Below are 16,047 nucleotides of genomic sequence, written 5' to 3'. Positions count from 1 at the left end.
GGATAGTCTCTACTGTAAAAAGTGAATATGAGTGTTTGTTTTATTATGGTAGTCAATTTCATACCGCTTTCTGCTGTACACATTAAACAAAAAAGTTTTCTTAAACATCACCACTCATCCTACAAACCTCAACAATGGAGACAATCATCTAAATAATTTAGATAAACCGATCAACTGCAATGCGTGCTGGGAGTCATGAATGAGTTTAGTACTACGTTGATACCCAGAATGCCTTGCAGCATGATGCTTACGTCTGTTGATTGCCACCATTGTTGAGTTCCATACATTGATTCATGATGTCAGAGATAGATTCAGTAGTGTAACTTTTTTTTGTGTACCTTTATAATTTATAAGACTTGTGACACTGTTGTTATATAAAACTGTTTAGTATCAAACAATTTACACATCATTAACAAAACAGACTCTTATTAAGGTAAACCCACAATAGTTAAATCAACTGATGTAATTAGATCTTAGTTTCCTTTGCAACAACAAAGAAAACTTGACAGTAAAACAAAAGAGTCAAAGGCTTAACTAAAGAAAACACTGATCACCACAATGGTAGTTTGTTGAAATTTCTATATTTTATTAACATCAATGGAGGGTGCAAACAAGATATTAATTCAATGTGATTAACATTGAATCAATGTTAAAAATTGTTGATTTATCAATGGTTGCTTGCTATCTGGGATGCAAGTATCTTGGTGAGGTGTGATTCTTCTGTCGCCACACAGTGGGGTGATTGTCTTGGAGGTAGATGTGACCTCTGAGAAAGTTTTCAGATGTTGATTCTCAAAGGAATTGAATGTTTTTTAGAAAACGTTTCCCTTTGGATTCAGTCATTTGGTGTCTGTCTTACAGCCTTTACGTTGACTAAATTTCCCACGAACACTACAGTGAAGGGTTTCTCTCCAGTGCTTCTCAGGACATCTGATTGAGCAAACGTCTTGTCACACTGAGAGCATTTGTACGGTTTTTTCAACTGAATGACTTCTCTGGTGATTCACTAAATCTTCATGTTGATTAAAACTATTCCCACAAATACTGCAGTGATTAGGTTTCTCTTCCACTGATGAGCAGTCAAAGTACATGAAGCAGTAAATCTCTTTCCACAGATCGAGCAGTGGTAAGGTTTCTCTCACGTATGAACTCTCTGATGAACTCTGAATTGAGATGGATTACTGAAGCTCTTTCCATGGATGGAGCAGTGATAAGGTTTCTCTCCAGTGTGAATTCTCTCATGGATTTTTTAAGCTACATGACTGACAGCACCTTGTCACACGAGCATTTATAAGGTTTTTCACCTTTAGTGGACTATATCCCTGCTGAAAAAAAACAGCATCAAACCAGCATGGGAATTATGCTGGTCTATGCAGGTTAGATCCTGGTTTAGCTGGTAGTCACCAGCATACCAGCACCAAAAGACAACATATGCTGGTCTTGCTGGTATGACCAGCATGGGATGCTGGTGCTAATGCTGGTTTGGTGCTGGTTTAGCTGGTGCTGATGCTGGTTTAGCTGGTGTTCACTAGCAAACCAGTACCAAAACACAACATATGCTGGTATGCTGTTTTTTCAGCAGGGATAAGTGTTGTTACTGACCATTTTGGGGACTTTAGGTTAAACTAAACCAACCACTTTACTCAAAAGTGTGCGGTACTGAGCCCTTTTGCTACAACCATGTGTGGCTTTGTTGAAAGTTTTGCTCACAACTTGGTCTACAACTTTAAAGTCTGTGACAAATTTTGTGACATTTTAAGCATGTTCACAGCCTGGATGTAGTATTAAAATTTGACAGGTTGCGATAGCCTTTCACACTTTTACATCAGCCATGTCTTAATATTATTCTGTCTAGATCGACATTTGAAAGTCTGTTTTAAGTGACACACATCCTTTTGCCAGTTGGTGGCACTATGCCTTTCACTTAGATATGAGACGCATTGTAATAATTGTATTGCCTTGCCATGGCGACATTGTTCAAGGTATCAAAAATATGCAATTTATAATCTTAAATGTCCTGACATTATGTGGCAATCACATGAAGCCCCTTTTCAAAAGTTCAGAGCCTGCAAAAGTCCAAAAATCAGCATTAAATCCAAAATGACCGTCTTCCTGTTGAGCAGAGCTATTGAAATTTTGAAAGTTGTTTGTCTCGAAGAGAGCAATACATGTACGATGGCTGCGTCCAAATAACCACACTTGCGGTCTTTGGACTTGACCACTTGACTACTTACATGACATATTTCCTGTATTTTGCCCAAGTGTTCTAGTGGGCATTAAGATCCCAATCGTGCATGTAGAAATTATTTACCCGATGGTACTAAAATGTCAATCCAGGTAGTGGCAGAAATTTGCACAAAAAGGATTCATTTTTTATTTAGGCTACTTAAAATATATAATTTTAAAATATATATTTCATATTTATATGTTAAAATATATTACATAAGATTTTCTTTAAATAAAATGAATATTTAAACAAATGAATAAATAAATGAACATTTAAAGATTATTATCTACTTACCTAAAACTTTCAGAAGCAGAATTCTTTGCAAATGTAAAAAAACCTCTTAATTTTGTGCACGCCGCATTATAAAATTGTATTGTTTATTCAGTAGTCCCCCATTAATGTTGTTTCTAATTAAAAGCAGTTGCAGATATTTTACAAAATGCATGCTGGCACCAATGAAATGTGCAACACTTTTTGTTTAATTACCAACATTATCTCAGTAATATCCATTTATTTTTTGCAAAATCTTGCGAGGTTTGGGCAAAGGTCTCACGATTTACACCCAGAACATGATGGGATACGTTTAGCCTAGAATATCGCTCCGAAGCGGTACTCAAGATAGTGTTAGTTTATTGTGCGTTAATGGCACTGCACTTTGCCAGTTTGAAGACATGGGACAGTCTTGCACACTTACTTCTTGTCGCCGTGCACGCGCTCTCAAGTGGCCAAGACTGCAAGTGTAGGTATTTGGACACAGCCTAAGTTTCAGGGCTGTAGGTAAAACTATGGCTACGTTTAGATGAAAGGTGAAGCTAGAGGCCCCCATGTCATCATGCCTGTGTCTGATCTTTTGCCCACCCCTAACGTTCAACAACTGTGACAAATTTGTGTGGCAAATTTGATGTTATTTAAAACATGAGCCTTAAATATAAAATTTAAGTTTGATATTGTGCTATGGCACCTGCGTTCGAGATATCATAAATATATTTGCAATTTATCATCTTCAAGGTCTTGACATCATGTTCACAAAAATTGGTGTCAGTCGGATGAATCCACTTTTGTGACTGACACACTTCCTGGTGCCAGTTGTTGGTCATATGCCCGGGACAGTAGCCACATCAATGTCCCCATGGCCAAACATACACCCCACGTTTCATCACGTTCAAGTGGATGAGATCTTATGCACAAATTTTTTTATTGTGCATCTCCCATCTCGGAGTAGGGATGTCACAAAAAAACGATAATTCGGTTCCAAGTCAATACCAACATTTTTTAAACATGACAGTACTTGTTTTCTGCAGTAACGGAGGTACCGAGGTTGCAAAACTGTTCCGGTACTGATGGGGCAGCATATACACACACGTGTGTATTAGTCACTCAAGAAGAAGATTGCCTTTATTAAGTACAAGGGGAAACACTTCTAAAGATAATTATGACAGACAGTGTTGCCAGATTGGGCAAAGTCATTTGCTGATAAAGAGGCAATGGGTGGAGAAGGAAAGAGATTGGGTGCGTCTGATGTACTACTGACATTGATGGTGTTGTGTGAAATTTGTATGAACACTGAATGAGGAGGGTAATGACTGATACATCTTTAGTTTGTGTAATTTTCTCTCTACAACCCTGAGTTTTGTCTGGTGTATGTGAACAACAGCATGTATGAAGATGTAGAGGTCATAGATGTCATAGAAATAACAGATGCTAAATAAAACATTTATTATTTTTATTTATGTATTCGGCAGGCACTTTAATCCAAAGCATTGTAAGTATACATTATCAGTGTGTTCTTAGGAACTTAAAATCTCGTAACACAAAGACTTACAGAAATATTCCCAGAAATCATTTGCTTCAAACAAACTCCCACATAAAAACTCAATGTGATGTTGACCTCTAAAGCACTTTGGGTTTGACTGAATTTCATTGATTGAGATGCTATGATGATTTCAGTGTAGGTTGGTCTTCAGTATGCTTCTTCTCATGACTCTTTAAAGTTTTTAAATAAGCTCTTTCCACACATCGAGCAGTGGTAAAGTTTCTCTCCAGTATGTATTCTCTCATGGGCTTTGAAAGTACTTGAATTAGAGAAGCTATTTTAAAATCGCAGCCCTTGAATTAGGACACAGCTAATATGACTTAACTGTACAAACCTCTCTCTTCAGTCCTTCATCTCCTCTTGACCTCAGGTTTGTCTCCAGTAACGCCAACACTTTCTTCAGCTGAGAGATTTCTGTGATAAAATCAACAATATCCAGCATGGACAGATCAGTTCCATCATCTCTCATCATCAACACTAAAATACACAGAGACAAGACTCTTTTTACAATTAATAGAACACTCAAGAGATGAAAAACACTGAGAATACACAAACACATCACACGGATTAAAGAGCTGCAGAGCCCCTCCTGCTGTACTGGAGAGGGATGCCGCTCAACACCAGGCTATGATATATTATAAAACTAACCGTCTACAATAGGGCATAGTATAAGTAGGCCAATTGGGATGAAGTTTATGAATAGGGGACAATCCAGCAACGGAAATCCCGCATTACATTTTACATTTAGTCATATAGCAGACGCTTTTGTTCAAAGTGACTTACAAGTGAGGTAAACAATAGAAGCAATTATGGCAACATAAGAACAGCAATACATAAGTGCACTGGAAATAGTCTCATCAAGTCCAACACAATATACATAGCCAAGGGTATGTTAGTAATTTTTTTAAATTTTTTTTATATAGATAAAGAAGAAGGTAAATAGAGAAAGAGATAAAGAGAAGGGTAACTAAAGAAAGATAGTAAATCTGTAATTGGAAAGTTAGGTAATGGTGGAAGAGATGGGTTTTTAGCCGAGTCTTAAAGATAGCTACAGTGTCAGCAGATCGTGTCACGACCGGCAGATCATTCCACAGTTGTGGGACAGTTCCTTAGAAGGTACGCGTTAGTGTTTTCTTCCCTTTTTGAGATGGTACCACAAGCCGTCGCTCGGTGGCAGAGCGCAGTGATCGAGAGGGTACATAAGGCTCTATAAGCAAGCGAAGGTAAGGGGGTGCTGACCCAGTGGTGGTTTTAAAGGCCAGGAGCAGAGCCTTAAATTTGATGCGGGCTGCTATAGGAAGCCAGTGTAACTTGACAAAGAGATGAGTGACCTCTTTGGCTCATTGAAGACCACTCTTGCCGCTGCGTTCTGAATCATCTGTAGGGGTTTGGTCGTGCAGGCTGGAAGTCCTGCCAGTAGCGCATTGCAGTAGTCCAGCCTGGACAGGACAAGAGCTTGGACCAGGACCTGCGTAGCATGCTCATCTAGGAAAGGTCTAATTTTCCTAATATTGTAGAGGATAAATCTACAAGAGCGAGCGGTGCTGGCAACATGCTAAGCCCATCATCAATGACCACTCCCAGGTTTTTGGCCGTCTTGGAAGGCGTGATGGTCGAGGAACCTAGCTGAATGGAAAAGTTGTGCTTTCACTGTAGTTGCGCATTACAGTGAAAAAAAAACAATCATCGTCACGTGAGACCCAGACCCTTGACAAGTTTACAACCTGTGCACAGGTAGGGGTGTGCAGCGGAGTCTGTATTTTTATCTGTATTTGTATCTGTAACAATCTCAAAATTATTTGTATCTGTATTTTTATTCGGATGGCACCGGAAGTGGGCGTGTCTTAAACCGGAAGTTTGTCATATTACATGAAAATGGCATTTTAAATGCATTTTTGCTTTTATTATAATTATAACTTAAATAACTGTAAATATTTATTAATTATTTATTACAAAATTTTAATGAAAAAAGACATCTTGATTCTCATTAACAATAGGCATGGAACTTCTCATTTTCAAAGCCTCATACAGCTTGTGCCTATGTGCGTTGAACTTGAGAGCGTTGACTGTACATCACCTTCAAGCGTTTATTGGGTCTTTCAGCACAGTTACATATGTGACCCATTCTGTCTAAATGAGTGGGAGGTTTTCAGAAAAAATAAGTAGACATTAATCCCTCGTCTAGCGATTCAAATACTCTAGTTATGAAACATCTAAAATGATCTTTATTTGTACGTTTTCTGAGAGGGGAATGATTAACCTAAGATGGCTGTCATGTCTGACATCTTGGTTTCGGTTTAAAAACATGCAGGTATTTGAAAATAAAATGCAGGACTTGCTTGATATTTAAAGTTATTAAGAGACATAAAGGTGGGGACTGATTTATGTTAAAAAGTTTTTAAGATCGACAAGACAGTTACGACCAAAATCTGGTGAAATCTTTTCGGATGATCGCTGTTTTCATCCTAACCCCAACATTTCACGGTATTTCATTTAGGCCATAGCTGTCTCCTATCAAACCAGAACCCCGCACACACTTTATTTATCACTAGAATGTGTATAAATAAACTAAATATACATAAAAAATTGACTTTTACGCTATGCATTATGTACCATTTATTAAGATAAGAGAATGTAGCTGCATTTCATCATTTAATCAGACATTATAAAGGACAATTATCCCATTCCTGATTAAATATTGAACAGTTTCAGAAGCTTAAAAAGAACATGCACCCATTAAAGAAGCACATGACTCCAGTGGGTTAATAAATGTCTTCTGAAGTAAAATAATGGGTTTAAGTAAGAAACTTTCATACTTCTCACATATTAAATCATAAACAATGTCTTCTGTAACATCCACGCTGCAGCACATTTGTTGAGGGAGAGGTTTCATCAGGTCACAGCATAAAAAATCAGCAAATCAATGAAATTTACTTCTGCAAACATCTCCTAAATTTACATTTATGCATTTGACTCTCTTATATCAGTGATGACAAAAAAGTATTTTACTAATAAAACTGTTATCATCCTAACTGCAAATGCAAAAATCATTTGATAGTGCATCATGAAAACACAACATATTGTGCTTCACAGTCTGTAAGGCATTTCTAGTCAAAATTGACATTTTATCATATAAATCATTCATTCTCATCCACTTCCTCTTAGACATGATAGCCAGAAGATAATCCCTCTTCAATGATCATTTATAATAACAACAGATTTCTGTTTTCCTTCTGCTCAAGTCTTCTGTTCATGTTGAAATCATCAGGTTTCCTTCATTTCTCTGATATGTCTTTATTCACAGATCTTCACGTGTAGCTCTTTATTTTCTGATGGAGAGCCTCAGCTTGGTCTTTCAAACTGCAGAGTTCCTCTTGAATGAAGTCTGTCACCGCTTTGCGCATTTCCATCTGAAGAGCACACGACTCAATTACAAAATCAAGTGTAAAACATCAAAACAAAACATCAAAACTTAACTTTCTGTATGCGTACCGGACTCGAGTTTTCCGCTTTCAATCCATTTACCAGGTTTTTGACTGTAAACGGTTTTCCAACTAGGACGGTTACTTTCTGCAGAAAAGAGAAATACATTTAAAGGGGACATTTCACAAGACTTTTAAGAGGTAAAATAAATCTTTGGTGTCCCCAGAGTACATATGTGACGTTCTAGCTGAAATTATCATATAGATAATTTATTATAGCATGTAAAAAATGCCACTTTGTAGGTGTGAGCAAAAATGTGTAGTTTTTGGGTGTGTCCTTTTAAACACAAATCTCTGCATTAAATGGCAGTGCCGTGGTTGGATAGTGCAGATTAAGGGATGGTATTATCCTCTTCTTACATCACAAGGGGAGCCAAATTCCAATTTTTTCACATGCTTGCGGAGAATGATTTCAACACCAAAACAAAAGTTACTGGGTTGATCTTTTACACATTTTCTAGGTTAATAGAAGAACTGGGGACACAATTATAACACTTAAACATGGAAAAGGTCAGATTTACCTGAAATGTCCTCTTTAAAGTCAAAACTCTTCTGTAAAAGTGCAGTATCTTACCTGTCCAACTCGAGGGATGTATGGAGTTGTATTTGGCAGGACATCTTCCATTCCTAAAAGTAACATATAGCAATATATTTACAGTTAAATAAACATTTTAAAGAGACTTGAGACAAAGAATACTTTAAATAAAAATGGAGAATTATGTGTCATGTTAAACTCATCTGAACTTCTGTCTATTCAGCTCAAATCTCACACTCTATGTAGAAATATTTCTATAGACATAATGATGATATGAATCACTGAATCATTCAGATGATTCACTGGGCTGACATGTGTTTCCTGTGAGCACAAGTGCGTTCATCTTTTGAACAGGGTTCCCACACCTTTGTTAACTTCAAATTCAAGGACCTTTCAAGGACTTTCCAGGTCCAATACCCCCAAATTCAAGGACTAAAGGTGGGGACACATTTCAAGTGAGAGCAAGGTTACATTGTGTTACCTTTTAAGATACATTGTTACAGTTCACTTTCGAGGGAACTCGCGCTGCGTCACTGCGGTGACACTTTAGGGACGCCTCCAGGGGTAAGTGCGTCTGAATGTGTATATCAAATTCAACCAATGGTGAGGCTTAACCACAAAGACAGGGTGACGCGTGAGCCAGGAAGTATATCGCTATCTGAAATATTGCCAAAAGACGACGTTACAGGAACGCAGAAAGTATGGCAAGGGAGACACAGCGTCTCGTTCCCTTCTCAGGGAACAACAGTTACATACGTAACCCGAGACGTTTTAATTTGTCAAACACAACTATTCAAAAAAGCATTTTGGGATGAATCAACACTCGCATACAGAAGATATAAACATTTAAAACTAACAGTTTAGCACGTGTTCTTAAAAAGTCTAGAATTTTTATTTTGTTATCCTGCACAACACCGGTAATAATATAGATTTTATTTTCCAGAAAACGTCTTGCACAAAAAAGATTCAAGCACTTTTAATTACCTGTATCTATTTATGCTTATTTTTAAAAACTTCCCAGCACCTTGAATTTTTTTTCCCAGATTCACAAACTTTCAAGGATTTCAAGGACCCGTGGGAACCCTGTTTGAAGCACAAAGTGCAAAAAAGACAAAAACCTAAAGACACCACTTTTCCCAAATATTCTTCTATTTTTATATCCAATCTTGGTATCTCCAATTATTATTACTAATATTCATTCTTCTGTGACAACATAATATTGCAGGTTACACCAAATTTACCAGTTACTTTGTCATTCGTCTTGTCATTTTACCAATTGTGCCAAGAGACTCCCGCAATCGTGCCCACAACCGTATGCATGAGTTTATTATCCGTGCTCTTAGATTTGTAAACTCCCTTCAGCTTTTGCAATCTGTTCCTATAAATTCATAAACTGTGCCCATGCCCATGCTTTCGCAATCCGTCTTTTCAGTTTTGCAAACTGTACACCCTAATTTTGGAAAAATGTGCCAAATTTGTACTCAAAATTGTCAAATTTAAAACTGATCTGGTCTTGTTTACCGGTCAAGGTGACCTGCAGGGTTCTGTAAAATAATGAAGTTAAAGCAGCCAATAAGAGTCCAATATAGATGTGAACTCCTTCAACAGTGTTTAAACATCATCTTATTGTAAAACCTGAAGAAGAGGATTGTATGTACTTGCCTATATGCCACATAGGTAAAATGATTGGGTGAAGAGAGCAGTCTGCAATCAAACGTCCAATTCCTGTAAAAAAACAACAATTAAAATAACTGAAAACTATCATTAACAGAAGACAGGGTGTTGAGTATAAATCTTACCCCACTTCAGCCTTATGAACTCTCCAGTCATGTTTACTTTACCTGGAAAGAGAACATGTTTTCTTTGACTGTTATAGCACATAATAAATATTACACAGAGTAAAATTAGAAATGCTGTGCTAAGTTTACCCTCTGGAAAGATGTGCACCCAATCCCCACAATTCAGTCTGTCCAGGAGAAAATCCATTCCTTTCTGATATACACCATCTCCTGAAAACCACAGACAAATCAAGATTTGTAAATAAAGTCTTTAACATTATAACCTTAACATTTTAACATCTTTAACCTTATTTACACACCAGTGTTTTCCAAAAGCGTTGGTGATCATATTATTTGTTATATGTTTAGATTAAACAAAAATTAATAAAAGCCTACATTATATTGAAAACATTAAGCAATGCGTATGATCAAACAAACAAAAAATAAAAAAACAAAAGCTTATGTGAAAACAACCCAAATAAACCGCTGGGGTTATCATGCTTATGTTGTTTTTCACACAGATTATTATATAAGAACAGATATAAGGCTGGCTGTAGGGAAAGACACTTTGTCTGCGCAGATAATTGCTGATTAAATATTTGACTAGTTGAACACTTATTGAATGGCTAACACATGCTATTTCTAATTAGCCTTATACAATCAAAGAAATTAGCTACATGTCAAATCCTTAATTCATCTGTAAGGTCTCTTTCACCACATCAGACCAAAACTATCATGTGTTTATTCACCTTCAGTATACATAACATCCCAATAAAATAGAACAAACAGCTGAGCTAAGATATAAAGAGTGGCATGTGTGACCTTACCTCTAACAACAGGCACACATTTTCCTCTGCTGAAGAAGCTGGAATAAAACTTATTTGTAAAACAGATATCAGATGCAGCAGGAGCCCTGAACACAGCCAGAAAAAAACAACATGAAGTTCATCTGACAAGAGTTTCACATCATTCTCTAGATTCACTCACACAGACTGACTCACTCGCTTACTAAACTCACTCACTCACTCACACTCTGTGAGGTGAGCTGACCCGACCCAAACTAAACTAAACCGTGGGGTACTATGCAATGGAAAAGCGCCATAACTCACTCGCACACTCACCCACCCACCCGACTTACTTACACATTTACTTACTCGCACATTCACTCACTGACAAACCTACTTGCAGTCGCACAATCTTAGGGCTGGGTATCGATTCAGATGTTCCAGATCGATTCGATTCGCAAGCTATCAAATCGTTTCAATTTTGATTCTCGGTTCGATTTACGATTTCGATTCTCAGCTCGGTTTTTATACTAAATACTCGATTCAACTCGATGAATATAGATTCAATACAAATACTATATTTATAAAAAGAACAGTGAACATAAGTTTACAAGTGGGTAATAATTATAAAAGAAATTAATAACCACAAACCTGTATATTAAACTCTTTTATTTTAGGTACAAGTGGGTAGATTAAAACAGAACCCATCTCTAATTTTCAAATGCATACAATTATGTTAAATACAATACAATTTTGATGCAAGATGAAAAATGTATGCTGAAAAAAGTCAGAACAGTCACATCCTTGATCAAACAGGATCAGGTTATTTCATAAAAATAAATCGATTTGTGGCCTTTGAGAATCAATTTTGAATCGATACACAATCACTTCCACACTTACTCACAAACTCACTCGCACACTCACTCATTCGCACACTCACTCACAAACTAACTTGCTTACTCACACACAAACTCACTCCCTCACTCGCTCACTCACTCACAAACTCACTTGCACACTCACTCACAAACTCACTTGCACACTCACTCACAAACTCACTCGCTCACAAACTCACTAGCACACTCACTCACAAACTCAGTCGCAAACTTACTCGCTCACTCACAAACACACTCGCTCACAAACTCACTGGCTCACAAACTCACTGGCTCACAAACTCGCTCGCATCCTCACTCACTTACAAATACACTCGCTCACTCGCTCACAAACACACTCGCTCACAAACACACTCGCTCACAAACACACTCGCTCACAAACACACTCGCTCACAAACTTACTTGCATACTCACTCACAAACTCACTCGCTCACTCACTCACAAACTCACTCACTCACTCACTCACTCACTCACAAACTTACTTGCATACTCACTCACAAACACACTCGCTCACTCACTCACTCACTCACTCACTCACAAACACACTCCCTCACAAACTCACTCGCACACTCACTCACTCACAAACTTACTTGCATACTCACTCACAAACTCACTCGCTCACTCACTCACAAACTCGCTCACTCACTCACTCACTCACTCACAAACTTACTTGCATACTCACTCACAAACACACTCGCTCACTCACTCACTCACTCACTCACAAACACACTCGCTCACAAACTCACTCGCACACTCACTCACTCACAAACTTACTTGCACACTCACTCACAAACTCACTCGCTCACAAACTCACTAGCACACTCACTCACAAACTCAGTCGCAAACTTACTCGCTCACTCACAAACACACTCGCTCACAAACTCACTGGCTCACAAACTCACTGGCTCACAAACTCGCTCGCATCCTCACTCACTTACAAATACACTCGCTCACTCGCTCACAAACACACTCGCTCACAAACACACTCGCTCACAAACTTACTTGCATACTCACTCACAAACTCACTCGCTCACTCACTCACAAACTCACTCACTCACTCACTCACTCACAAACTTACTTGCATACTCACTCACAAACACACTCGCTCACTCACTCACTCACTCACAAACACACTCGCTTATAAACTCACTCGCACACTCACTCACTCACAAACTTACTTGCATACTCACTCACAAACTCACTGGCTCACAAACTCACTCACTCACAAACTTACTTGCATACTCACTCACAAACTCACTGGCTCACAAACTCACTCACTCACAAACACACTCGCTCACAAACTCACTCGCACACTCGCTCACAAACTCACTCACTCACAACCTCACTCGCAAACTCACTCGCTCACTCACAAACACACTCGCTCACTCACTCACAAACAAACTCGCTCACTCACAAACACACTCACAAACTCACAAACACACTCGCTCACAAACACACTCACTCACAAACACACTCGCTCACTCACAAACACACTCGCTCACTCACTCACAAACTTACTTGCATACTCACTCACAAACACACTCGCTCACTCACTCACTCACTCACAAACACACTCGCTCACAAACTCACTCGCACACTCACTCACTCACAAACTTACTTGCATACTCACTCACAAACTCACTGGCTCACAAACTCACTCACTCACAAACTTACTTGCATACTCACTCACAAACTCACTGGCTCACAAACTCACTCACTCACAAACACACTCGCTCACAAACTCACTCGCACACTCGCTCACAAACTCACTCACTCACAACCTCACTCGCAAACTCACTCGCTCACTCACAAACACACTCGCTCACTCACTCACAAACAAACAAACTCGCTCACTCACAAACACACTCACAAACTCACAAACACACTCGCTCACAAACACACTCACTCACAAACACACTCGCTCACTCACAAACACACTCGCTCACTCACTCACAAACACATTCACTCACAAACTCGCTCGCATCCTTACTCACTCACAAACACACTTGCTCACTCGCTCACAAACACACTCGCTCACAAACACACTCACTCACAAACTCACTCGCTCACTCACAAACACACTCGCTCACTCACTCACAAACACATTCGCTCACAAACTCGCTCGCATCCTTACTCACTCACAAACACACTTGCTCACTCGCTCACAAACTCACTCACTCACAACCTCACTCGCAAACTCACTCGCTCACTCACAAACACACTCGCTCACAAACACACTCACAAACTCACAAACACACTCGCTCACAAACACACTCACTCACAAACACACTCGCTCACTCACTCACAAACACATTCGCTCACAAACTCGCTCGCATCCTTACTCACTCACAAACACACTTGCTCACTCGCTCACAAACTCACTCACTCACAACCTCACTCGCAAACTCACTCGCTCACTCACAAACACACTCGCTCACAAACACACTCACAAACTCACAAACAAACTCGCTCACTCACAAACACACTCACAAACTCACAAACACACTCGCTCACAAACACACTCGCTCACTCACAAACACACTCGCTCACTCACTCACAAACACATTCACTCACAAACTCGCTCGCATCCTTACTCACTCACAAACACACTTGCTCACTCGCTCACAAACACACTCGCTCACAAACACACTCACTCACAAACTCACTCGCTCACTCACAAACACACTCACTCACTCACTCACAAACACATTCGCTCACAAACTCGCTCGCATCCTTACTCACTCACAAACACACTTGCTCACTCGCTCACAAACTCACTCACTCACAACCTCACTCGCAAACTCACTCGCTCACTCACAAACACACTCGCTCACTCACTCACAAACAAACTCGCTCACTCACAAACACACTCACAAACTCACTCACTCACAAACACACTTGCTCACAAACACACTCACTCACAAACTCACTCGCTCACTCACAAACACACTCGCTCACTCACAAACACACTCGCTCACTCACTCACAAACACATTCGCTCACAAACTCGCTCGCATCCTTACTCACTCACAAACACACTTGCTCACTCGCTCACAAACACACTCGCTCACAAACACACTCGCTCACTCAATCAAAAAAACACTCGCTCACAAACTCACTGGCTCACAAACTCGCTCGCACCCACACTCACTCACAAACTCACTCACAAACTTACTCGCTCACTCACTCACTCACAAACACACTCACAAACTCACTCACAAACACATTTGCTCACAAACTCACTCACTCACTCACTCACACAGACGGACTCACCATCTCATTCTGTTAAAGGTCCAGAGCTGCCGAAGCTTCAGGACTCCTAAAGTAAGGAGTACAAACAAAAACACACGTATAACCCTTTAATATATATCATTCGGAAGAGAAATTAATTTTAGTCAAAAACATACATAGCTTACACTCCACCTACCCCAAATGTGTGGATCGTCCATACAGGACTGATGATTAGATAAGGTGATAAGAGGCGTGTCCCGGGGACGCTCATCCACCAAATTGAGCAAAACATCCCGATTGTGCACTATTACAGAGTTAAAATGCTCTACAGAGAGATAAAGTCAGAGTTAGACGCTTTCATTTATATCGCTAAATTTACATTAGAGATGAGGAGAAACAACAGACTCACTGGTCCAAAGGTAACTGTATGATCCCACCATCCCCATGATCAGACGACTGGATATCCTCCAGCCCAGACGGGGGCATTGTGGGAAAGGCCAGGCCACCTCCAAGGGCATCATTCACCTCAAGAGGCATTCATCCACAGCACTGACAACACATGAATTCAAGTTTTTTGAGTTTTTTTATATATGCTGTTACCTCTACGAGTTGTTGTATTCTTGTTAAAAGCACAATAAAAAAAAAACATGAATTCAAGTTCTCTTATGTTAGTCAAAGTCAGTTTTTTATTCCTGCTATATGTACAAGACATACAGATGACTGACACTACGTTTTCCTCAGACCCATGGTGTCAGACACACAACATAGCAAGACAAAAGACAAAATAGAAAAATTATGTACACAGTACACACTGTATGTAACGTAATGCAAGTGTGTGTTGCAATGTAACGGTTGTTGTTTTACTCCACTTAGATCACATATAAAACTTAGTAACTCAATCTGTAGTTGGCTTTGTAAAACTGACTTTAGTTAGTCACACATCTCGAGTAATTCTTGTTAGTGTCAAATTAAATTCCGCCGAACGCTGAACATGAGTGTATAAAACTTTCTTGCAGTACGCATGCGTATTAAAAGGTCAAAAGCGCAATGACCACTACTATTACATGAGCTTAATTAGTTAGGCAAAGCTTTTCATTATTTTCAGCTTTTATGTTAAGAAATACAGTATTGATGTATTGTGAAAATATTGTTCGTGTATCCCACCTTCCGTCCAGCCAGCTGATAAAAGCGGAATTGCAGCTACCGGAAGTATAACACTTCACGAACAATGCATGCTGGGAGTTGTAGTTATAGGGAAAATTCCAATCAGAAGTGAACATTCCTTTGCCCAAAACTATCTTGATGTG

The 16,047-nt window shown here is 39.2% G+C and overlaps 1 protein-coding gene across 1 annotated transcript; it reads right to left on the bottom strand.

Moving 5' to 3' along the window:
- Positions 1-6,643: 6,643 nt before the first annotated feature.
- On the bottom strand, positions 6,644-16,020 carry tafazzin (tafazzin, phospholipid-lysophospholipid transacylase). Its single transcript, XM_065286448.1, has 11 exons — positions 15,905-16,020; positions 15,150-15,289; positions 14,937-15,065; positions 14,783-14,828; positions 10,663-10,748; positions 9,986-10,066; positions 9,857-9,898; positions 9,720-9,782; positions 8,097-8,149; positions 7,533-7,610; positions 6,644-7,450 (listed from the first exon to the last, which is right to left on the bottom strand). The coding sequence occupies exons 2-11, from the start codon at positions 15,259-15,261 to the stop codon at positions 7,349-7,351; spliced, it is 792 nt and encodes a 263-aa protein (XP_065142520.1). The 5' UTR covers positions 15,262-15,289; positions 15,905-16,020; the 3' UTR covers positions 6,644-7,348.
- Between the last annotated feature and the right edge of the window lie 27 nt (positions 16,021-16,047).

This window comes from Paramisgurnus dabryanus, chromosome 21 (genome assembly GCF_030506205.2).
Source record: "Paramisgurnus dabryanus chromosome 21, PD_genome_1.1, whole genome shotgun sequence".
NCBI classification, from domain to species: Eukaryota; Metazoa; Chordata; class Actinopteri; order Cypriniformes; family Cobitidae; genus Paramisgurnus; species Paramisgurnus dabryanus.
This window is presented reverse-complemented; position numbering and strand designations above follow the sequence as displayed.